The sequence below is a fragment of the Lingula anatina genome, chromosome 2, assembly GCF_051362555.1.
Source record: "Lingula anatina isolate TDL-2025a chromosome 2, LinAna3.0, whole genome shotgun sequence".
NCBI classification, from domain to species: domain Eukaryota; kingdom Metazoa; phylum Brachiopoda; class Lingulata; order Lingulida; family Lingulidae; genus Lingula; species Lingula anatina.
In genome coordinates this window covers 48,712,741-48,736,299 of record NC_141768.1, presented here as the reverse complement: position 1 = coordinate 48,736,299, position 23,559 = coordinate 48,712,741, and the positions used below count along the sequence as shown (strand labels likewise).

Genomic DNA, 23,559 nt, shown 5'->3' with positions numbered 1-23,559 from the left:
CTGGTTACCATGGTGACCCACATACACAGCGTCGCCGTCAACAGATCCGTAAGCGCCAGGTTAATCATATAACAATTGTACACTGTTCTCAACCTTTTGCTTCTTAAAACTGTTAGAATCACGACACCATTCCCGCCCACTGTGACCACCATCAATATCCCAAACAATATCACCTTGACAACCAGCTCTAATGGGGAACTGTTTTCTCGACCAAAAAGTTTATCCAAAATGTCTAAATTTGCGGAGGAGTTTTCGACCGAGAAGTTTGTCATCTTGAAAGAACTACGCCATAATCTTGAATGTGGACACTGCTGCGTGGTTTACGATGTGCGTCGAGTACACTGTGAGTACCAAGTACCAAGTACCAAGTCAGCTTAGACAGTATATACAAGTACTCCGAGCAACACGTAAGATTTCACAGTAAAGTAAACGGAGCCCATCTGTCCAGTGACTTGTGGATTGTGCACTAAGAAAAGAAGTGCAGTTTTAATATATCTCAGCCACACTTAATATTAGAGGAATCGATTTCCCTCTGATGATGGGAGGCGTTTGCTTTGTTATATAATTCAAGACTGTCAGGGTGAATCATGGAAATTGCATATTAGTTGACGTAGATTTTCTCAGAAAATGTTAGTCTACAAATCAACCGGAAATATTCTGAAGGAGTTTTTATGGCTTCTACTCCATTGCCTAGGAAAGGTATAAAACATTATTGAGAAGGGCACTGACGACTCTTTCTGACACCTGTGTTTCATGCGTTTTAATAACGCTGACATTTCCGTGTTTAGCGAAGATTTTATTAAATATTTGTCTCTGTGGAGGACTCAGATTTTATTACATAGATGTTCATGAATAATTTCAGACCAGTTCGTGTATATAGTCAACAAAATTATTTTCCATGAATGTTTATAATTTTAAATCACTCCAACATACAAAAAATGTTTCAAAGAAATAACATATAAAAACCATAATGGAAATCAAAAGCCAAAGGTATTCTTTATAAATATCTGGAGTGCACAGAAGATGCTATTACAAGCTTAAAATACAAGGAAATTGTTTGCGGTATAAATTCTTATTTATTACGACTTAAGTAACAGAAAAAGTATATTTCGAAAAGATGCGATACCTGTCAATAATGACAAGGACAAAAAATAAGGTCTTGAACTTTAATCAGTATAACTTACTACTTCATAGGGACCCGTATCTCGCTATTCATTGTAAAGAAATTAGCCTTTGGATAAAATGACGCCATATATTTTTATTTACACTATATTCTTATTTGGTGCCACACTGGCAGGAGTGGTACCAGCAGGTCGCGCACCACAGGGATAGTTTACTTTCCACTGCTTGGATGTCCCCTCACTTGTACGGGTAATACAGAGATTACTTTTCTCATCAGGAATGTCTTCCGTGTCTGGCGTGTGACCGACCTCGGTGGCCCCAGGGCGAGACGACACGTACGATATCCGAATTACAGTCTCGTTTTCTTCTACTAACGATTCCAGAGGAAGCTGCGACTTTCGCCGGACTTTGACCTCACGGAAATCAATCTGTAGCTGTCCCGCCTGTCCGCCTTCCTCGGGGTTCACTCCATTCCCCAGCTGATCCGAGGGCCGAGCTGAAAATACATCTCAAGTTTTAATATTGAACTATTTTACTTCTGTTTTAGATTAATTACACTGATAGACAATGAACTGACAATTTAAAATACAAATTCAAAACATGACGACAAAATTAAGCATATATGAGAAAAAAATGAGAGAGAGAGAGGACTCACTTGGCTCCACCCTGTTAGCGGTCCAAATAGCTCTGAAAATACGAGCAAAACCTCGGCGGAAGTTTTCGTTCAGTCCGCCATACATTACAGGGTTCAAGGCGCTGTTCAACTGGGCGAGATAAAACACGGCAAACTTGATGCGCTTATCAAAATCTTGCTGGAAACAAAACAAAAAATGATTAACTAATTTTAATTCAATATTTTTCAACATGACCTTTCATTATTCATGAAACCACGTCAGATTTTGACCCCACTAAGCCAGCTAGACCTTCATTATCTTTTACAATGCTGTCTACTTCAGCATTACTGCAACGATCATCAAAACCAATAGGTGTATTTTAAAGGGATAACAAATGTTCATTTTGGTCAAAAAATGAATTTTCCTGGGATAAAGGACAACTTTCCCATACTTACCAATGGATGGTTAATGAATCCATTCCCACTTTCAAAGTTAGTCCCTGTTTTTTAATTAATTAATTTTTTTTCTAAAAAGTTTGGTTTTTCGTAATATTATCTTAAGAGATTATTACAGAGTGTAGCCATCTATGGAATTCATGTGACGTGATGGCAAGCACAAATTCCAGAATAATTGAGTTAACAGCCGTTTTGGGGTAAAATAGAATTCATTATATTTTATGAGTTGTTTACAATGTATTTATTGTGAAATATGGATATCTTAAGAACAGTTGTTATCCCTTCATTGATGGGTCAGATATATCGCTGGTCCTGCTATATATCGACAAAGGTGGGGTCTGTCCTGTCCCCTGTTTACCTGGTGCTTTATGTGATCCTTCCTAACCTGGGTGTTGGACCTGTCTCTGTAGAGGTCAAACAGAACGATAGCTTGTTCTGGCGTCCAGCAGACGATAAACGCCACCAGGACCACTAGTAACATACGAATCACCTGCAACATTGAAATTACCCCTTAAGTGTGATATAGACATTCACGGGGACGATAGAAATCTTCATTTTTCTATGCTGTTGATCAAACATGAAAAAATTAATTAATTAAAGTGTGTAAGTATTTGAAGGAGAAAAATTGACGGCCGTTTCATCATATGCTATTTTTACAGCATTCTTGTATTCAAATACCAAACAGAAGGCAATTACACGTTAAACATGCTTTTTTAAAACCTAAAGCCATATATTTTCTTTTAAAAAATCCTCAAGGTCTTTGAAATAATCTTTGGGATTGATGCTTACCCTTTTCTTGGCTTTATTACGTGACGACCTCACGGAGTCTAACTGTACCCCCGGAAACTGTCTGTTCCACAAGGCACAGCCTATCATCAGGTACGCCAGACTCATCACCAGGATAGGGCAGAAGTACATGACCACAGTCGTGAAAAAAGTGTACGCAAATTTCCCAGGCGCCTCCGTGTTGCACTCGTGGTCGATGATATATTTCGGCCAAACCTCCAGACACGAGACTTCCACCCTGTTTTTCCAGTGGACCTCGTACACGTCCCTGACGACCAGATGAGGGGACGCCACGGCTATGGAGACCAGCCAGACCAGCACCAGACAGATGGTGACACGGCGGTGAGTGATGCGACATTTCAGAGGATAGACTATGACGAAGAACCTATCCACGGCGATGATGGTCAGAGTAAGAACACTGCACGTCAGGAAAGTGACTGCAAGTTTGGAAGAAACACAAGACATATCAGGCCCGTAGCTAGTAATTCAAAAAGGGGCGTTCTTTTTGTGAAAAAGTGAACCTTTTACCATGAAACATTCATCTACATAGATAAAATTTTACCCAGAGGAGACCTTTTCCCAGTAAAATGGGGCGTCCTTTTGAACCCCCCCCCCCGGCAACGGACCTGCACGTGAATCAAGGAGTGATAATTGTACTCATTTAGACTTCTCTTAGTCAATGCTGATGGCTTATTTAGTAAATTCATTGGAAAGAACCCCTGATGCATATATTAATATACACTTAAAATACACTACGCTACCCAACCCCAATCACGATTTAAAGATACCATTTAGGCCCTATATATCAATTTCCTATTGATCCTGCATGATAAAAAATTACTCCTATACCTAGTATTAATACGGTTGAATATTATTTTTTTTAATTTTCTGTGATGTAACATTTTCCTTCATTTATCTTTAAACGCAAATAACACAGACTCAACCAGCCCATATCTACCTTCTAAAAACGTGCTCCCCTTACACACGCTGCTGTGAAACGGGTACTCCACGCTTATGGCCGCCCCAGCGTTCGTCCAAGAACATGTCAACACGACCAAGATGTCCGTCACCGCCAGGTTGACCAGATACATGTTGATCACTTGTTGTTTCATGGCTTTGTTTCTCATGACGATCACGATGACCAGGGCGTTACCTATGACCCCGTGCAGGACCAGGAGTACGGTGACCAGTACCTTGACCACGACCTCCCACAGAGGGATGGCCGGACTGGACTGGTTGGGGATCAAGATTGTCCACTTGGGGTCCGGGGGATTGAAGGGCAGCTGTTCTCCCGGCTGAAAGGCACACCTGGGACCCGCAGGTGGCCATAGTGTCCCGTTCCTGGAGACGTTCACCATGGTTTAATGACAGGAGGCTTTTCGATCAAAGTATTGAGAAAACGCTGGCTCTCTTGCACTGTTCCTGCTTGGTTCCTTGAACACGCCGATTACCATCTACCTGAGTGGAAATACCGGAGGAGTATTCAACCCTGAAACCTAATAAATCGCTAACGATTTTCAAAACTCTGAGAAATCACCATGTCCTCGCTGCTGACGTTGACTGCATTTTGATTACAGCTGTGATAAATGAGCCAATACCGCACACTGGGAAAACTCTGTCTACAATAAACGTCGTCGTAAATAACCATTTCTCGCAATGGACTCCAACAACCTCTCCTATATTGCTACAATTAACTCAAGTGTTTGAGCGGACATAGCTCATTCCATTTGATTAATATTTTAGGTTTCTTAATTGCCAATATATTGCAGCCTAGAAGTGGTTTAAGACTGGCACGGAGCATTTGGAGACTAGGAAGATAAGAGTTATTTTGCGTCATCACCAGTTCAACGTTCTATCTAGTTCTACGTGGAATAACACTCGAAGACGAGTCCTGGATGCAACGGACATATATAAGATATACTTAAAATCCTCATGTAATTTTAATAAAAGTTGCTTGAAAGTACCAAGCGCTTCACAAAATCACACCCCCTTGCTTGTCAATAAAAAACTATCGGGGACGCCACCCCAATCATGAAGGTCATATTCACCTTTTACCTTGTTTTGCTTAAACTTAAAAATTGGAAGGGTGGCACGCGCTGAAGTCGTTTACTGGCATTTATTACGGTACATTTAAGTAGCAACGTGATATGTTAGCAGCCAGTCGAAGTCAATTGCTTAATAACAACTCTAGAATTATGTGTGAGCGCAGTAATAAACGTACACGTCACAGATCAGAAGAATATGCAACGGATTCCTGCCGTCGTTGAACCAGTGTTCAATTTCTCAGTTGAAAGTTTTGTCCTTTAGTGAAGATTTGATTTATAAAGCAATTGCTTAAATATATTTCGATTAAATTCGCAAAAAAAAAATCGAGGCAAAAAAATAGTCAAAATCACCAAGAAGTCTTTATAAAATATTCATACATCAACATATTTACACATTAATGAAACTCGCGCTAAATAATCAGGTTTTAGTGTTAGTAAAAGCAACAAGGACATGTTTAAAATGTTATTGCCTTCAGTTCTTTTATTTCACTTGTTCAAAATAAGAAGGGCAGACGAAGTATCCGTACCATGTGATCTTCACCCACCAACATGGCAAATAATTGATCAATTATTGCAAAAACACTCAAAAAATGCCAGTAATAAATACTTTATAGTAAATGTTGTAACTTTATAAAAGAGCATCCTTCCAATGATAGACTGCATCAATTACAGTCATAATTGAAGTTGTAAAAAATGTCAGGTACTCCATCAAAATGTATACCTCTCTTCACAATATATTATTTACTGTATATATTGTAGAGAACAAACGACTGGAATGTGCTGCACTCATCGAAAAATAAAAAACCCTCTTACACCAAGCTGATTTTAGCTTAACTGGACACTAACCTACAAAGTGATTTAACCTTTTCATTTTTATCAAATATAACAGATTTCTAGTGCTTTGACACTGTGACATTGGAAAATACTTTCATGAAGTTTTCAGGAAGGAAGTTTTTATATTGAGAAGAAAACCATAATTCTTCTCAATGGCCTCTAACAAAAGAATCAATGATTAATTAATTTGTTCATGAAGACCTGGAAGAGGCCCAAGGGAAACCTGGTGTTTTGGCAACTTATGTCTACACATACACCCACTTCACACTCTTTGGCTCTAGCTATACAACACCAGTTATCACAATCATTACTATCCATGGATACTACCATCATCATCACCATTATTATCCATGGATATCACAATCATTATCATCATCATCATTCTCGAATACCATTCTCATTATGGATGTTAACCACAATAGAAACATATTTTAATCCCACAAAAGGAGTCCTTGCTAAATGTTGTTGTTTTAGAACTTCCCAAATTTTGATATTTAGTCATATTTTTTGTCATTCTTGGGGCTATCGTGGTTTTTGGTCAGGTAGATTCCATCCTGAGGGTCGTGTCGTGCACATCTCTTTGGGAACCAGCCCCGGACACGGTTCTTTCCTGTAAAAAATGAAATATATTACATGGACTTGTGCATTTTTTTAAAATTAAAATCTCAAGCTTCATGATTTACTGGGCTTCTCTACTTTTACATGACTAAGACTCCGTTCACATGGAAAGTCTATTTCCTAGATATCTATTTTCTATTCGCGGTATCTTGTGATCACTCCGAGTGCAGCCAAGAATTAATTACAGCTTTGGAAGTAACTGGCTCGCGCTGCCAGTAATTACGCCACGGGGTATTCAGGGCACAGACCGTGATTACAAGATACCACGAATAGAAAATAGATTTTTAGAAAATAGACTTTCCATGTGAACGAAGCCTTACTCAATAACCCCATTTCACCTGTCATTTAAAACCAAGCCTCTTTTTAATAAAAGTTCAATTAAAAGCAAAAAAGAAAATCCTTACTACTTTTGTATAAATATTTCTTACCTTTGGCTTCTTCATCAGACAGCACTTTGTCTCCATACATCCAGTGTCTGGAATATCGAATTTAAAAAATATATATATATTTATCAAATATATACACAAAGAGTACAATAAATTTTCCAATGTTATTTATTTAACATCTTTATAAGTGAACAGCAGAGATGTCTTCATTATTTGCTGATATTACAACATTATTCCAGTCTATCCAAAACCATTACAAAATATAAATATATCATTAAGTTGCCTTTTTTAAAACTAATTTTCAAGCCATTAATGCACCACTAGACTATTAGAATTTTACTCATAGTTATATTAACAGTGTTGTTTTGTATCACTTACTTTCTCCATCGAGTTACTGAGATTTTGTCCCCTATCCTCACAGGAATTCTTGGCTCATCTGAGCAGGGAGGACTACAGCACACTCGACAGCCCTTAGAGATGGGAAAGATGGAACCAGCGTAGTCTTCCACGATCACGTACGGTAAAGCACGTTCACGTTTTTCTTCTTTCTGTTTGAGCTGCTCCACCTTCATCAATTAATGTCTTACATCAGTTTTTTTTAACATTAAACTTAGGAAAAAAAATTGACCTTCTTCAAATGCCTCATTAGGTTATGCTATTTTTATTTAAACAAGGCAGCAAAGCTGTCAAATGTACAGACAAAAAACAGAAAATAAAGATGCAAAAAAAGGTCATTTTGTCAATTTTGATGCAATAATAAATAATGCTTATAATAGCACTGTCAGTCAACACTGAATTTTAATCATGCACAACAGGTAACATGGTCAATAACAGGAGCGGACCCTGAGATATTTTCTGACAGTATTCCAAAGTATCTATGTTGATCCATCCTCCATTTTGATGGTCTTCCAACAGAAAAAAAATAGATACCAGTCAATATAAACTTAATAACCTGTCTTCAAGAAGACCCAGAAGATGGTCTCAATCCACCCCTTCAATAAGATTACAGTTTCAGGACCATGAGAGACTATAGTCACATGATGAAAGTCTCAATATTTGAAAAATGATGACAGTGCATAAAATAATTTTATATAATGTTTAAAGACATAAAAAACAATACAATTGCTTATGTGGAAATACAGAAAATGTGCAGAGCCTCGAGCAGATGAGAGTTAAAAGTCACAAATGCAAGTGTTTGAGAAAAAATTGTAAAGGAAAACCTTACAAAACTAGAAATCCACCGAGAGTGCAGACCTCTGCCAAGGCAGCAATTGTTGATTATTGTTGATTATTGAGCCAGACCACCACTAAAAACTAACCATTGTCCTCTTTGGCCCAATTCTGACAGTTCCTGAAAATTTCAGCAAAATCGGTCCATAACTTTTTGAGTTATGTTGATGACAGACAAACAGGGGTGAAAATATAACCTCCTAGGCAGAGCCTGAGGTAAATATAATTTCAATGAAGCTGCCATTCAAACTTTTAATCTTTGATTATATATATATATATATATATATATATATATATATATATATATATATAATAACCTGCATAATTATCACTGCTTCCTTATTATTAATCTAGCAGAGAGCTTAACTTTTTGGAGTTTACAAGGAAATATCAACAAGTGTGCTTTATGTAATCTCCTTTAATGGCCTATCAATTAGGCAAATGACTTTATAACTCAGAAATTAGCTACGTGATACCCAAGGAATATTAACAGACTGACCCTCTCAAAGGTCTTTCAGGCCCATAAGTCACATCTTAAGAAAAGCACAAAACAATAATGCACAAAATAGGAGACTACCAATTCTGATGCAATAATACATTATGTTTTACTGCACAGTCAACATCAAATTTTAATTATGCACAACAGGTAACAACGACGAAAGTAAAAGCATAAGGCTTCAGGCCCATCAGAGTTCAAGTTTATACTTAGAAAGTGCCAGAATGAGAAAAATGAAAATTTCACACAAAATTGCATAAATTCAATAATAAATGATAACCCAATTGACCTGGCTTTCTAATTTGAACTGCATGCCAATCCTAAAAATCATACTTGTAAGTTAAAAATAATAATAATAAGTAACACAGTTTTCTTTTCATAATGTTTGCAGTAGCAATGCAAAAATATTGTTGTCAATTTTGATGTAACATTACATAATAAATTATAGAATAATTATCACCAATCTTTGATTATTGACAATAAATAGCATGGACATGTAGAAAATTTGATTACCATTCGGCTTCATGTCCATGGGAGCTCGGAGTCCCACAATGAATATGCCAAAAAGATAATGAATATTTCACTCAAATGTATAACTTCCAGAAAAAGAAGCCAATTAGACTGCTTTTCCAACTCATTCTGCATTTTAGTCCTGTGTTTCTTTTTTAAAGGTTTGACAGTCATAACACGGTTTTCCCATAATGCTCATCATAGCAGCAGCACCAAAAATTGTGTTTTCTTCTATTTTGATGCAATATTACATAATGCTTAATAGCATAATGACCATCAATTTTTAATAATAGAATATTAGTAACATGGACATTCAGAAAACGTGACAAGCAAAGGTCTTCAGGATCATGGAACTTCAAAGTCACACCTTGAAAATGCCAATATGTGAAAAATTAAATTTTCACAAAAAACTGTTTAACTGCCAGAAAAAATTACCAAACAGACTGCATTGCCTACTGAAGCTGTATTTTAGCCCCATGTTTCTTTCCTGTAAGTTTGAAAACAGTAAGTGACATGGTTTTTCTTAAATGGTCATCATGGGAGCAGTGCCCAAAATAGGGGTTTCTTCAAATTTTGATGCAATATTACATAATGTTTAACAGCATAATGACCATCAATTTTTAATAATAGAATATTAGTAACATGAACATTCAGAAAACGTGACTAGCAAAGGTCTGCAGGCTCATGGAACTTCAAAGTCACACCTTGAAAATGCCAATATGTGAAAAATTAAATTTTCACAAAAAACTGTTTAACTGCCAGAAAAAAATTACCAAACAGACTGCATTGCCTACTGAAGCTGTATTTTAGCCCTATGTTTCTTTCCTGTAAGTTTGAAAACAGTAAGTGACATGGTTTTTCTTAAATGGTCATCATGGGAGCAGTGCCCAAAATAGGGGTTTCTTTAAGTTTTGATGCAATATTACATAATGTTTAACAGCATAATGACCATCAATTTTTAATCATAAAATATTAGTATCATGAATATTCAGAAAATGTGATTAGCAAAGGTCTGCAGGCTCATGAAATTGCAAAGTCACATCTTAAAAATGCCAAAATGTAAACAAGACAGCACTGTTCTGAAATGGGTTTATTTCCATTTTTAACATTTTTTAAACATAAAACAAAATAAACAGTTTGTTGCCATTTTATATGACCAACTAAGAAAATTGATGAGATGGGAAAAATATCAATAGAACAGTGTTTAATGTCCAATTTCCTCCATTCTGAGATTCTGAACATAGTGGATGATTGAATCTGACAAACTGCAATGATGAGTTTATTACCATTTTTGACAGTTTATTACACAATACACGATAACAAGTTTACCATCATTTTTACACAATCAATTAACAATGTTGTAAAGATGCAGGAAATATCAAACAAACACTTTTACGTATCTTATTAGTTAAATAATGAGACTGTTAACATGCCTAATAATTGAATCTGAGGAAATGTGAAAAAACAGCATAACTTCTAAAATAAAGGCCCGATCATGCTGATTTTCTAACTTGACCTGCGTATTATGAATATCCATCAGTTCTGTTAGTTTCAAGCCAAAAGGTAAAATGTTATTTCACTTATCGTGTTATCGGTGTTGCATATATGCTAAGAAAAGTGAAAAAACAGCGTAACTGCCCTAAAAATGACCCGATCATGCTGATTTTCGAACTTGACTTGCAGATTATGAATATTCATCAGTTTTGTAAGTTTCAAGCCAAAAAGTAAAATGGTTTTCCACTTATCGTGTTATCGGTGCTGCATATATGCTGAAAAAAGTGAAAAAACAGCATAACTTCCCTAAAAATGGCCCGATCATGCTGATTTTCGAACTTGACCTGCGTATTAGGAATATTCACCAGTTCTGTAAGTTTCAAGCCAAAAGCAAAAACGGTGTTCCACTTATCGTGTTATCGGTAAAAGTGCACGACGGCGACGACGGCGACGACAGACGCAGATGATGGCTATATGTACAGACACATCTGTGTCTGTACATAAAAATTAAGAAGTCTGATCTCAATCTTAGTTTATTCAAGGAGTGAGCGACAACATAAATATAAGTAAGACAGCTTTGCACCCATTGTATAACATACCGTAAGAGTGTACTGGTCGCAACCCTCTCTAACTTCCCACCATATTCCATCAGACACTGGAAACCCTGACCAACTAAACACCTGGAAAAAATTCTTCTTGCGACCTAAATCATAGGGGTATATAAACTCCCCTTCTTCTTCTTCATCTCGGTCTCTGTAATAAGCCTGTAAATGGATGAAGAAATGGAAAGATTAATTTGTGTTGATTGGTTTCTGTAGTGAATATTTCATTTAAGCCATATGGTGAAAATAGCATTTTATTTAGCTACAGGGTTTCAGGTTATCACCACATGGAGGATTTCAATTTTGACTTTGATATTTGGAAACGTTTTTTGCTTCTATCTTTTGAAAGTATTATGTGGCATTGATAACCTGTATTTTCTCTCCATACAGTTAAACTCTTACCTTATCTTTTATCCAGGTTTCTATACCAGTTTCATTTCTGAAAACACTTTTCATCTGGAAGGCAATAAAACAATTTAAACAAAATATTTTTCATAACACAAAACACAATTTCTATCAAAATGTGCTTCACCTTCATTGTTACAATAAAATAAAGTATAGTTTCCATTCCACTGAAAATATATACATGTAGAAATTAATGTCCTCAGGACATGCTTCCAGTACATTATTTATCAACTTTAGTCTACTTGTTGTCTTTGTTTCAGGGTCGCATGTCTATTATTGTAAATTTAATACAAGAGTTTTCTTACTGCAATAAACTGTTACTTGCCTGCACCACAAACAACATGCCTACTGCTATGATGACACCTATTGCCAGTCCTATACCAAACATACAGACTAGGAATCCCAGAACATCAAGTTCTACAAGGGGCTCTGTGCCATCCCCAAAATAGAGATAATAAGGCTGAAATGGGTTCAAAAATTCAAATATGAACTCCACACTCAGATTAAATATAACATTTAATAGATATTTTCAAAATTAAAATGTAAATACAGAAATCTGTAATAATAATGGAGTTTTAAAATTAAGATAATTGTGCAAAGAAAGAATAAATATTCTTGCCAGCACATAATTTTTTCTCAATTTTATATCCCTTATAACACTGAAGCCCAAATTATTATTGAAGCCCAAATTATTATACACACACATCCAATATGGCCAGAAAAAAGACAATGTGAACTAGAAATTGAAAAATCAACATTTTGTTTCAACATAGTTTTTTGCAAAACCCCCCACCCCACCCATATTTATCTCCTTACCCTATATACAGCTCTGTAGACAGAGGCTATCAGCACCACCGCGGCATGGAAGCAACCTACTGGGGCTATGAACAGGAACTGGATAAAGCTGGCATGGTTATAATGACCACAGCAGGTGTTAATCCACGGACAGTGGTGATCCATCTTCATGACACACCTGAGTGGAACACATAGAAATGATCACTAATACATGGTTCCAAAAGACAATGGCACAACAGGACAAATAGTAAATGTCAGATCTAGTTTTAAAAAATTTAAACAGTAAAATCTTTAATTTCAAGAAAACATTTCTTCAAAGAACTTTACAATACTTGCAAAATAACTCCTCTATGTTTGAGGGACAACATGTGACTTTGAAAAAATGAAACCATTAAAATTCCAAATTATTTCAGTATATTCCTGCAATTATTTATCTCTACATGTAGTTCATTTTCTTTTAGCAAGATGTATATTGTTTACCTATTACATTTTCTACAATGATGAGATCTTGGTGCTTTGTATCCTTCACATATTCTACAGTATTGCAAGTTTTTGAAGTCTTCTGGGTTGTCCTGGAAAAGTAGAGTCTACAGTAAATTTATCATAATAACTTGAACAATATAATGACTATGGCCAAACTCTGGCAGACAGCATTTTTCTCTTTCCATGTATATTTACTTTAATGTTGTGTAACACAACTTAAAATCATTTAAGGAAATTATCTCAACATCCTGAGGTCTTGATTTCTTTAAGTCCATGAATGATTATATACAGTAATGTGCCAAACAGTTCGACCAAAATTAATTAATCAATTTCAAAGAAACATCATTTTGGTCAAGTTGATTAAAACACAGCAATAGAAACCTTTTAAAAAGTCGGATTCTTTGGGCCATATGCTAGAATGTACATCTTACCGTAAGTTCCTGTCAGCTCTACAACTTACTATCAATGCTGCACAAACAATATTACATTTTTGGCGGTGCATTTTTAGATTTGTTCTATCAGTACTTTACTGTTCCGTTCATTTCACAATGGTAATAATTAAACACAATTTTCTCTACAAGGTTGTGAAGTCAATCAGTTAAAACAGCTGTATGCATACTTACAGGTTTCCAACCTAGAGGCACAAATCCTGGTCCCTTCAGTGAGCCGCTGATCATATTATAAAGAACCAAGTATAACCAAAAGAGATAAACAGCGAGATGTATCGCCCCGCCTACAGTAAACGGCGGCCACCACATCAGTATACAATACAGCCCCGAGAGTGATATATGGAAAATGATATAAAGGGCTATCAAGGGCCCCCAGTGGACCAGTCTCATTAGACTTCCCTCGCTGGAGGCACGATGCCGAGGATCATACTTCATCGTCGGTGTCTCCAGTTTCACAGTTGTGAGCACATCAGCATCGGAAGACATTCTGTGCCGGTAGTTTTCACCACCAAGAAAACAGCTTTATCTTTATCCTCAACATTAAAATATCTTACATTATTGCGTTATTAACACATATATAACTTGCTAAAGGAACCAAGAAATAAAGTCAGCAAATCCTGTTCAAATCAGTAATCCAAGTAGCCTTGACCTTGACGGGGAGACTAGTCTCGGTTCATTTCTCATAGTTAATATTTATGTACAACAACTAATATGATATTCTAGCATTTAGTTGGAAGTTACATGTTTATAAAATTTATTGTCAAAGTTTTTGTGCAATAACATAATTAAAAATAGATTTTATTTGTGTTCCCGTCATGTTCAATCCCGCAGTGATCAAGATGGCAGAAGGAGAAGTACAAGACAACATTCGCAAGGCATTATTTCGTTCTCCTGCCGTAGACCAGGCACAATCATCAGGTATAATTCTCAAGATGACTGATCATCAATATATACTTGTGTCCATTATCCGTATGTTTTTATATGGTGTAGCGTATCTCTGCTATTTTGATGTTATATCTAGCCGGCTGCACTTACTCTTAAAATTATCGTTACTTAGACCGCATTCACAACGAGTTGAGCCATGGCTTTACAAATCCTGGCACTAAATATGGCGGACGTACATAAAGGAAGACCGCCTAATCTTTTAATAGTCTCTCCGCCTCTCACACGCCTCCCCATCGTCCCTGCGGGGGTACAGTCATTAAATTTCGGCTCCATTGGGACTACACATGGTAGGTATATCAGAAAATTATAATACTTATATCATCTGAAAGGTAATGCAAAAACCGAATGAAATCATTTGGAATTTTTTAAATATTCCTACAAGCAACAAAGATATTGAAGTTTTTTAACTGCAAAAATCCACCAAAAGTGTCCACACTTCTCAGCTCAAAACCTGTGCCCACTGACCAGCAGTGATCACTCAGGCGCAGCAGAGCACCGTGTGTGTCTTTGTGTGCTCAGCCTATTGTCTGGCTCACATAGCCTGTGACTAATCAGGGCAAAGCTATTTCCCTGTGGTAATTTTCACATCTAGGTTTCTTATTTATTTCATATTGTATTATAATTCATTGTTCATCAAGTTTTATAAATTTATATTAATTTTATTTAATCTAACCAATAACTAAATTATTCATAATAATTACACCAAAATTTCATGACAATTCATGTTAAATTTAAAATAATAAATTGAAAAAAGTTTGGTTAATGTTTTTATAAACAACAAAACTTAATGTACTGTTTACACATTTATTATTTGTAAGGTGCATAATGATAATATGAATAAATTCATATTGCAACATTTATTTCATAGTTTATCAGATGTCAAGCAAACTACAGCATTTCTTTCTTAAATTTAGGCTAAAAAATAATACCATTATCTTACTGTAATCAAATAACGAAAGTTTTCAATGATGAATTAACAAACTGGATAATTATTGTAAAAAAGATCTAAAAAAAATAGTGCAAGTCGTGCAAAAATTAGATAGATACTTCATATACTGTGATGTTGTTAAACTAACACAAAATTTTGCAAAAAGACTAGACAAATAACTAGACACCAGAATTGTTAAACAGGTGTACAATCAAGAGAAAAATGACAAAATACCCAGCTGGTACTCAGCCACACAAAAAATGCTTGAAACTTGGAAAATTACGGACCAGTTTGGGAAGATGCCACTTACATTTCACGGCTATCCTGACTTATGTCAAGAAATATACAAGAAAGTCTCTTCTTCTCTAGTGCTAACATAAGAATATAAAGTGAAATACAGACATATTCACATATTGTAGATATAGTAAATTAAAAAAAAAGAAGAAAATGGAAGCCTAACTTAGACTAGACATATCACATGAAATCAGTGGATATCAAGGTCACCCCTAACAATATCTACAATGACTTCTGGAATGAGCATGTAGTGGACCATTGTATCCACAGCAAGCAGAGTCAGTGGGAGTTGTTAGAGAATGGAAAACCCCAACTGCATGGTGCAGACAGGAGGAAGAGCAACTCTTGAGGATGTTTCTCCTGTAATAAATAAGATTCAAAGCTTCAGAACACTTCAATTCAGTAGTATTTTTTATATTACAGTCACATTCAACACCTCAACAAAAAATAATAAATTAAAATTAAAAAAAATAATTAAAAAATATATATAACTTTTAAATAATATAATTTAAAAACATGATTTCTAATTAAAAAGATTAATTACCTTGAAAAAAATGGACCTTTTTATTGACAGAAGAGTCAGTGGAAGTTGTTAAGAGAATGGAAAAACCCCAAATGGTGCAATTACAAAGAAGAGCAAATATTGTGGATGTTTCTCCTACCTATAATAAAAACGTTTTAATATTACAGCAAACTAAAATTCAAAAAGAAGTTAAGATAAAATTCAAAGTTAAACATTTAATAGATGCTACGTTTTTATAGATGATTGATGCAGATTGTTAGTTGCCTGCTAAAGCGTTTTTATTTTAACACTTTTCACTATTTTAATTGTGTCAATTTTAGGTCAGTTTATAGCATAGATTAATTTTCAGAGCCAAAACACTTGCATAGTGATGCTTTTAATAACTAATAATATCATTACAAAGAAAAAATAGTAAGAAAAAACATAATTTACATAATAAATATGGCGACCGCACACGCACATGGCAGGGATGGCCTCAGTGCACATCATGTAATATTGCGCATTAAATTAACTATACTTCGCAACCTTCAAATTTCATGATTTTTCTACATAATATAGCAAATTTCATAAACTTTGCTGGATATAAATTTCAAAAAGATGATACCAGCACTTACCTGAAATTTTTTAGCATTTTGTAGAGGCAAAACTTAAAACAAGCAGAACCGAAACTTGTCAAAGACTGCAACATGGGAAAATCACGTGACCGGTTTTTACTCTTTGATTTACAACTTATTTAGTTAATGGCTTGTATTAGTTTTTTTACGCGGCGCTGAAAGAGAGATTTAAAAAAAGGGGTTCCATAGGCGAACTGTCAGTAGGCCGACTTCACTTTTACACTTCACTGCCCGTGGATAGTTACGACTGTAGCGCCCCTAGCGGATTGTTATCTACCTACACATGGGGAGGCGTGTGAGAGGCGGAGAGATTATTAAAAGATTAGGCGGTTTTTCTTTCATGTACATCCGCCATATTTAGTTCCAGGATTTGTAAAGCCTGGCTCAACTCGTTGTGAATGTGATCTTAGTCTCGCCTCACTCTCTTGCGCACACTTAAGCTGTATTCCCAGAGATTTTAGATCGATCTATCTCCGCGGGGAGTCTCACTAGATTTCTGTCAGATAATCCGGCTTAAATGTCCGTCCCGCCTACTACAAGCTGTAAGGGGGTAATTAACTTTCGTATCGCCTGGCTGACAGCAATTTAGCGTGAACCCCCAGGGAGTTAGGTCGATCTAAAGTAGATCGATCTAATCTCTGGAAATGGGGTCTTAGTCTATGCAAATGTTTTATAGGGTTGTAGAATCCAGATATTGAGTTATAAGTTATTTTCATCAGTGCACAGAGACAACTTATCGCATCAAACCAAATAACCACTCACATGACCGATTATTGGCAACAATAAATCAAAATATCGCACCAAGACTTCAATGAACCTGGCCTTGTCTTGTGATACATGGCATGCTCTCAATTTTCATTAACTACCCGTAATAATCTTTTACTGGGATAGAGACTTACGTTGACTACAATCCTTGGACGATGTAAATAAAAAACGAGTCACTTGCGCACTTCGTTGGTTTTCGTTTTAATATAATTTAAATTATCATCACAAAAACTAATTGACAGGTTTCAATTTAAATTATCATCACAAAAACTAATTGACAGGTTTCATAAGTGCCTGACACTGGCAACTGTCATAAGTTACACAGGCCTGCATGGCATTAATGTTCTTAATATTTAGGGTTTGTGTTTTTCAGCATTTATTTAAAACATCATTTTCCTCAAATACGTCAAATTTCATTGCACTGTTTTCAAAACTTAAAGTTATTTTGAGCCACCCTACAGTATATACATCCTTTATCCTAAAGCTTTATCCTAAAGCTCTCTCTGGCGTTATCTTTATTACAGGAGCGAATCTTATAAATTGAATAAGACAAGTTTTATTTTTTTGAAAAAACAACTCTGAAGTAGATTATGTGGGACAAAGTGTAAGATTCACAAACACAATACATAAACCACACCTTGCTGAACTTGTGGCAGGTAAATGCAGTGAATTAATGTCGCCAAAAATAATCTAATTCATCACCTCCTTATAAACCTTGCCTACTGCCAAACATCTAATTGGCACAGCTTTGAATGGCGCATAACCAGAATGGCAGTGATTATAGCAAGTGCGGAATTTTAAACACACATACTTTTAAGTTATAACACTGTTGTGACAATCCTCAGGAAAGGAGAAATCAAAAGTTGGTTAGTTGGAGAAAAATCCTGTTGACCCCAAAGAATTCATAAAGTCTGAGGGGGAAAATCTTACAAGCAGGCATGTTTTTAATAAAGCATTGGTCTGAATCATTAATAATATAATTCTAGCAAGTGTAAAATGTAGCATAACTGGACTGCATTTATTTTAGGTTAAATATCTAATAAGAGAGTAGTTAACAAGCAAACATTTTTTACCTTTTTCCCCTATATGATCCCCATGCTTGATTTCACACTTCACTTTTTGTTCCATTTTATTATTTTTTTCTTACAGAATACTACTCAAGGGATGTATTTACTAGTATGTTAAAAATGGCGTTTATCTTATAAGTGCAAGTCAATCACAAAATTACATTTATTTTGGAAAAAAATAGATAAATAAATCTCAATGCAGTCCTTTAATGTATCTTATCTAGTCGAACACACACCTTCCTAGGCAATGCTTATTAAGCTAATTTTTTTTTTAAAGGCACCATGTCAGTCATGTTAATTTTCCAGCATTCATTAATGCTAGTATTGCAGGGAACTATTTATGTTTATTTCTCTGGTCATGTTTTACACCGCAGTGAAACTTTTGTTTCAGGGCCATTTCTTTGACAAACATCTATCACATTTTCAAACCCACATCTTTTCACCCATTTCAGAGCATTTTTAAAACTTGCAAGCTCATCATAAAAGTCTTTACCTTGAAAAGAAATTGTCTTTTTCAATTTGGTCAAAAAGTAGTCGTACAAGTGATAGTCAGCTTTACTCCATGCTTTGTGTTGTTGAATGATCCATGGGTCGTCTTCATTCTTAAATTCAGAAGTGTACTTACCAGCATTTTGCTTTACATACAGCAGATCCTGTACCTTCCAGCATAACTTTCTACCAAGTAAAACCAAACTTTCGTCAAACAGCTCATTCACAACGATGAAATCAAATTGATTATCTATGTAATCAATGTATTGTTTGATGAAGGTTTTGTTGCTTCTGATTTTCATGTCGTCATCTGGAAAGCCAAACTCGTACATCATCCCATTTCTTATAAAGCTATTATAACTTCGGCGTGTGTACATATTCCAATATTTATACGGGTTATGGAAAAATGTTTGCAGACTATTCAAGGATGTTATATTAAATTTGCTTTTCATTGACATAAAGTTAAAGGCACTCTTAAATTGAGAAAATGGTTCACGGACAATTCCTATGCGAAATGAATCCTTGGGCATCATGGCGTTTAATACTTCAGCATCAAAAACCATGTGATGCATCATCATGTCATATGTTTTGTTAGGACTGTATAAAGCATCTGCAAAACTCGGCTTCCTTACATGAAGGAGCGGGTAGTTCATATCTTTACTCGGGTAAAAACTAGGTCTTCCTGGCAGTGGCTTTAAAACAGCCAACCCGTATTTTGCTGCTGCCCGTTCTAAGATTGAATAGACAGTGGTAGAACCGCATTTATGAACTTTCAAGAAAATAATATGTCTTTTTTGTTTACAATTGTCGTGAGAACATGTCCGTCCTGGGACCCCATACGGTAAAGGAGCAGCAGAAGATGTGTCATCTGGAAATTGCCAAACACTGGCAAAATATGTTCCATCTGGAAGGTTGGTCCTTTGGTCGGTCCTATCTATAAATAAGAAAATATTTCACAATGTCTACTCTTCAGTTCTGTTTAAAAACTTCAAGTTGGAGTATGTATGATGCTTCATGTGAAAATATGCACCAGGATCCTATCAGAGGTTGTTGATCAATACATATTTTTGTTGCTCAAAATGGTTGTTATACCCACTAGAATTTGGAGTTTGAATAATGGCATAGGGTTTAAAGCTATGTTTATGTTGTGATTTTTGATTATTTCTTCTCGCCAGTAAGCAATGGCCATTTGACATTAACTAGGACAAATGAGAGCACATGACAATGGATGGAAGCTCCAAAATTAAGTTAAGGGTTTGAGAGGAATGCGAATAGATGTTGCTAGCTTAGCTATAACAGGGATGTTGTTGCATTGATATAAAGCCATTTTTTATAATTTTAAAGCGAGAAAAGGAGAGCATTAAAAAACGTGCCGTGCCACAATCTTTTGTGATACCTGGATGCCGTAGTATCCATCAGATACAATAAGAAAGACATCAGACAGCAAGACAACAAATCATCACATATGGATCAATGCTTAAAAGTTAACTTAAAAAAAAAAACAAGCACACACTTAGAGCCTGAATACTTCTTGTGTCACCTGCAAGGTGATTTTTATGACCCCACCATCTGTCTGCACCGCCTTATGGTGCCATGAATAAACAAGTAAACCTTCAAATGAAAACAGCGAAAAACAAAAATAGCAATTTTTATTTATTTATTTTTTTTTTGTATACTTGGTCTGTAACTGTACTCAAATTGTCAAAATTCTGCCGACACCCTTGTGCCATCACAGATTATCTGAGAGACAGAGGTGTCTGAGACGGAGACGTCTTACCTTTTCCTGAATCCTTGCTTATTTTACACTTCCCCCAGTATAGGACCAGTATCACGACCGTGGTAATGCACAGCACACAAGTTTTCACTTTCCTCATCATAGATAGAAAAATCTCCTGGTTTAGATGGCTATACAGTAAAATTTTATAAATTCTTTTGGAGTTATCTCAAAAAGTCTATGCTCAGGTCACTGAATAAATCCTTTTAAGCACTGCCACAGTCAATGTCCACATCCCAACGACAAGGTATGTGTGAGATAATACACTGTGTAGGGGCCCATGTTCATCCCTACCCAGGTTCTTTTGGAAAATTGCTTGTCACTGAGGCATAGGAGAGGGAATATAACAACAACCTCACATCTTCAGTTCCAAATACAAATGAGACCAAATTGTGAAAAAAAGTGTCTCATCATTGTTCCACTCAATAACAGTTCACTGCCGGTTGTCAGGGGAAATTTTTTATTGCTGGGTACTCAGACACTGACAGTCTTACTTGTTAGTCATAATTTTATTTGAAATTCATAGACATAATTGATAGTCAAATTATTCTAAATAATTTATATACTAATCTAAAGTCTCATATTTTAATATGAAACTTTAGACAAATATGTAAATTATTTAAAAATTTTAAATTTATTGGATGTAGTGTCTAATTTATGACCTGCTTATGTGAGTGTGCCTATGTATAATGTTAATACATGTATGGCCTCCCAGCCCCAAGGTCCCATAAACATAGATTGTGGCAGTGCCACTGGTTTGTGAATTTGGTTTTAAATTTATCTTAAAAATACTTTTAAAAAATGGAAATAAACTCATATCATTGCAGTCTGTCAGATTCAATCATTCACTATGTTCAGAATCTCAGAATGGAGCAAAATGGACATTTAAAATTGTTCTATTGATTTTTTTTCCTATGTCAGCAATTTTCTTATTTGACAGTAAATTGATTATTTTGTTTTATGTAAAAAGGTGTTGAAAGTGGAAATAATCTCACTTCAGTACAGTTATCTTTTATTACATTTTGTCATTTTCAAAGTATGACTCTGAACTTCCATGGGCTTGAAGACTTGTGCTAGTCACATTTTCCGAATATCCATGATACTCTTATTTTATTATTAAAAATTGATGATCATAATGCTGTTAAGCATTATGTAATATTGCATCAAAATTGAAGAAAAAACTATTGTGCGCACTGCCTCAATAGTAACATTGTTATGTGATAATAATCTAATTAGTCTCACTGTCTGAAGAGGCTTGGCTTTGTATTTATAATAAAATTTCTTGATGTATTTCTGCCTAATGGCACTGTAATGAGGGCATTTAAGGATAAAGTGTTCTGATTTGATCAAGTACATACACTCAAAGTGCCAAACATTAATATATATATTAAACTTAGAGCTTTTCAATTTTTTCAAGATATTACAGACACATTGATGAGCAAGCTTCAAATAGAGCAGGACGTGGAGACCAGTGTTCGTATTCTGCACAAAGGTAATAATACTTCACACAGTAGTCAGTGTTTATTCATATATTGTCCTATAGCACCAAACATACCATTCACCAAAAACAGTTTAAGAGTTAAGGTAGGCTAAGGGATTCAAATGTACAAATGTATATGCCCCTCTTACCTCTCCTTCTACCTGCTTTTCCAAAGCTCTCTCTGAATACTGATTGATCTGTTTGAATTAAAATCAGTTTGTCTCTCCTCCACCAGTAGGGTGTGATGAAATTGCTAAAGGGTAGGGAAAACCTAATATTTGAGTGATTTTCTGTGCTTGTACTGTTTAAAAAATCAAGCTGCCAATATATTAACATCTTAGACTTTTCTCTCATTTAGAATTACGTATTGTAAATCTTTTTTTTTTTTTTTTGAAATCCAATAAAAATTATCTGTCAATCTATCATTGAATATCTTATTTTCAATGAATATCTTTCTATCCATCAATCTATCAGTGAATATTTTATTTTCAGAACAACATGAACAGACACTGAAACAGTTACGACAGAAACTAAAAGATCTAACAAAGGATGACTGGAGGTACCAGCCGGTCAATCAACTGATTGGACTGGAGTGACCATTGGTCACCCTTAATGAGATAGCCACATGGTTTTAGTATTGTGAGCTCAGCATTGATGGGATGACACATATATAAGACAAGATTTTTACTGACTGCAATCATGGTGTGTGATTAACTTTATGTGAGCCAAAGTGCAGACATAAGCTTTTTCTGCGTTTTTTAGATCTGCAATAAAATTATTAATGTTCAGAGGGTTTTTTTAAAACCTAGGCTCATGTCTGAAAGTGTGTTTGCATGATGTTTGATGAGGATGTCTAGCACAGCTCTGTGGAATGGAGCATTATTTGCTGACTTTTAACTGTGATATCACTGTTCTCAGAGAGATAGTAATGTACTGCTCAGAGTCCAGGACATGGGGTAGTTATACTCCTAAATATGTTATGGTTCTTTTGACCCAGTAAGAGTGTTCTGAAAGATGTATTTGTCACTGATGAGACTTTTCCAACTTTTGTAACGTTATATAAGTAAAGCTGTATAAAGAAATAAAGAACTGACGTGTTTATAAATATTACATATTATTTCATACAGTGCAGAAATGGACGTAAAGTTGGAAAATAAATTGTATCACTTTGCATAGGAAGAGCGTAGTGAGGTTTTTTAAGACAGTGTCATATTAACTGTACAGATACAGAACCTATAGATGTCTTTAATTTTTTAAACTTGACACAGTCATCATGAGGATTCATTGTGAATGTAAAAGGGAAATGCTTCCTGAAAGTTGCTTATCACTTTCATCCATTCAAAAAATATATGTAGG

The 23,559-nt window shown here is 35.4% G+C and overlaps 3 protein-coding genes across 3 annotated transcripts; 1 reads left to right on the top strand and 2 right to left on the bottom strand.

The window, feature by feature from the left end:
* Positions 1-374: 374 nt before the first annotated feature.
* LOC106150689 (QRFP-like peptide receptor) lies at positions 375-5,216 on the bottom strand. Its single transcript, XM_024077236.2, has 5 exons — positions 3,936-5,216; positions 2,981-3,414; positions 2,550-2,681; positions 1,778-1,934; positions 375-1,618 (listed from the first exon to the last, which is right to left on the bottom strand). Exons 1-5 carry the CDS (start codon positions 4,333-4,335, stop codon positions 1,263-1,265), a joined length of 1,479 nt encoding a protein of 492 aa, XP_023933004.2. The 5' UTR covers positions 4,336-5,216; the 3' UTR covers positions 375-1,262.
* Positions 5,217-5,476: 260 nt separating this feature from the next.
* Positions 5,477-13,991, bottom strand: LOC106159736 (palmitoyltransferase ZDHHC6-like). The gene is made up of 9 exons (XM_013536133.3): positions 13,499-13,991; positions 12,873-12,964; positions 12,414-12,570; positions 11,923-12,057; positions 11,595-11,648; positions 11,190-11,354; positions 7,239-7,426; positions 6,903-6,949; positions 5,477-6,466 (listed from the first exon to the last, which is right to left on the bottom strand). The coding sequence occupies exons 1-9, from the start codon at positions 13,808-13,810 to the stop codon at positions 6,351-6,353; spliced, it is 1,266 nt and encodes a 421-aa protein (XP_013391587.2). The 5' UTR covers positions 13,811-13,991; the 3' UTR covers positions 5,477-6,350.
* A 127-nt stretch (positions 13,992-14,118) lies between these two features.
* On the top strand, positions 14,119-23,376 carry LOC106159723 (uncharacterized). Its single transcript, XM_013536108.2, has 3 exons — positions 14,119-14,242; positions 22,141-22,215; positions 22,696-23,376. Exons 1-3 carry the CDS (start codon positions 14,140-14,142, stop codon positions 22,797-22,799), a joined length of 282 nt encoding a protein of 93 aa, XP_013391562.2. The 5' UTR covers positions 14,119-14,139; the 3' UTR covers positions 22,800-23,376.
* Positions 23,377-23,559: the final 183 nt, after the last annotated feature.